General features: G+C 52.8%; 1 protein-coding gene across 2 annotated transcripts in view; it reads left to right on the top strand.

The window, feature by feature from the left end:
• LOC106749200 (RNA-binding protein lark) overlaps nucleotides 1-819 on the top strand; it is an 18,584-nt gene extending 17,765 nt beyond the window's left edge. Inside the window, exon 7 of one of the 2 annotated variants that reach the window (XR_001374824.1) lies at nucleotides 728-819. Coding sequence is in view for 1 of the 2 variants with exons in the window: in XM_014628400.1 (XP_014483886.1) it covers nucleotides 728-737 (10 nt within the window). In the remaining variant the exon portion in view is untranslated. The remainder of the gene's footprint in view (nucleotides 1-727) is intronic. The other variant, XM_014628400.1, reaches the window with a different exon arrangement.
• Nucleotides 820-1,237: the final 418 nt, after the last annotated feature.

The following is a 1,237-nucleotide window of genomic DNA, read 5'->3' as shown; positions in this document are numbered from 1 at the left end:
CCCCCCCTATCTCTCGTAGTTTATGATACTAATAATAATAACGGACGTGCGAGATTCCGCTGCGGTTGCGCGGCTCGTCTTCGTCTACGTCTTCGTCGCAGTTCTCGCCCTTGCTTGCCGTCGTCGCTGTCTCGCCGCCGTCGCCGCCGCCCCGTCGCCGCCGCCGCAGTCGCCGTCGCAAGTACGCAAGTCGCCGTCTGTAAAATCACGCAGCCCGAGTTACAACCGGTTCGGGACACGCAGACCGAGAAGCTCGACGAGATGAGAAAAAAGCTTCCGAGACCCGGTCTGTGAGCTCTATACCCGCTGAGATATTGTACCTCGGACACGCCGGTGCAAACCCTCTCGCAGGCGGAAAGTAGAACAAAAAAATACACCCAGTCCTCCCTCGGCACGGAGTTATCTCACTAATAGAGACACGGAGATCGTGAACCGCCGATCGGGATCATCGGGAGGAATTAGGAACCCGCAAAAAGTAAAATGTAGAACGGAAAAAAAGCGGACTCGTCGGGATGCACGGGTTTACCCCTCGACCTCGCGTGATAGAGAACGGAAACAAAAAAAACATATATACGAGAAACGAAACACACGCATATGTCGGTCGTCGTCGTCGTCCTCGTCGGTCGCCGCATTAATCGGAAAAAGAAACGAAAGCGCAAAAACCGATAGAAACGCGCGAGCGGAGATTGTATAAACACGCTGTATTATAATGTGATGTGTGATATAGGACACGATGATAGTCTGTCTACGCCCGGCGACGTCCAACGACCGGATGAACCCTCGAACGGAGGCAGCCGGGCAGAACGGAGTAGAAGGTGGCTTTTCGGCGAGTCCGATGGAGGAGCGGCGACGTGGTTGGTGTGTTTAGCGAGAGGTAATTGTCGACCAAGTTAAGAACCCCGTGTGTTTACCACGTCGAGAGAAAAAGTATACATACCGGCACGTGAAGGGGAAACAATAATAATGATAGAAAAGTAAGAGAGGGAGACGGTGTATATATATCTCGTATAGAATAAAAGCGCTCGAACGAAGACGGGGTTGCGCGTTGCATACCGCATGTCGCATCCGAGGGGCGAAGTGTTCACCCCCTCTCCCCTCCCCCTGTACTACCTCTCTCGGTGTCGCGCGTGTAGAAGTGAAAAAGAACGAATAAAAAATAAGTCGAGAAAAAAAGAAAACAGACAAGAGAAACGCGCGTCGCACTCGTGGTTGTGATTCTCGTGCGTCCCTCGCCCCC

The sequence above is a fragment of the Dinoponera quadriceps genome, unplaced genomic scaffold (genome assembly GCF_001313825.1).
Source record: "Dinoponera quadriceps isolate SergipeBrazil2010 unplaced genomic scaffold, ASM131382v1 scaffold2952, whole genome shotgun sequence".
In the NCBI taxonomy this organism is placed as follows: Eukaryota; Metazoa; Arthropoda; class Insecta; order Hymenoptera; family Formicidae; genus Dinoponera; species Dinoponera quadriceps.
Note: the sequence above shows the minus strand (reverse complement) of the source record. Positions and strands in the feature narration are given on the sequence as shown.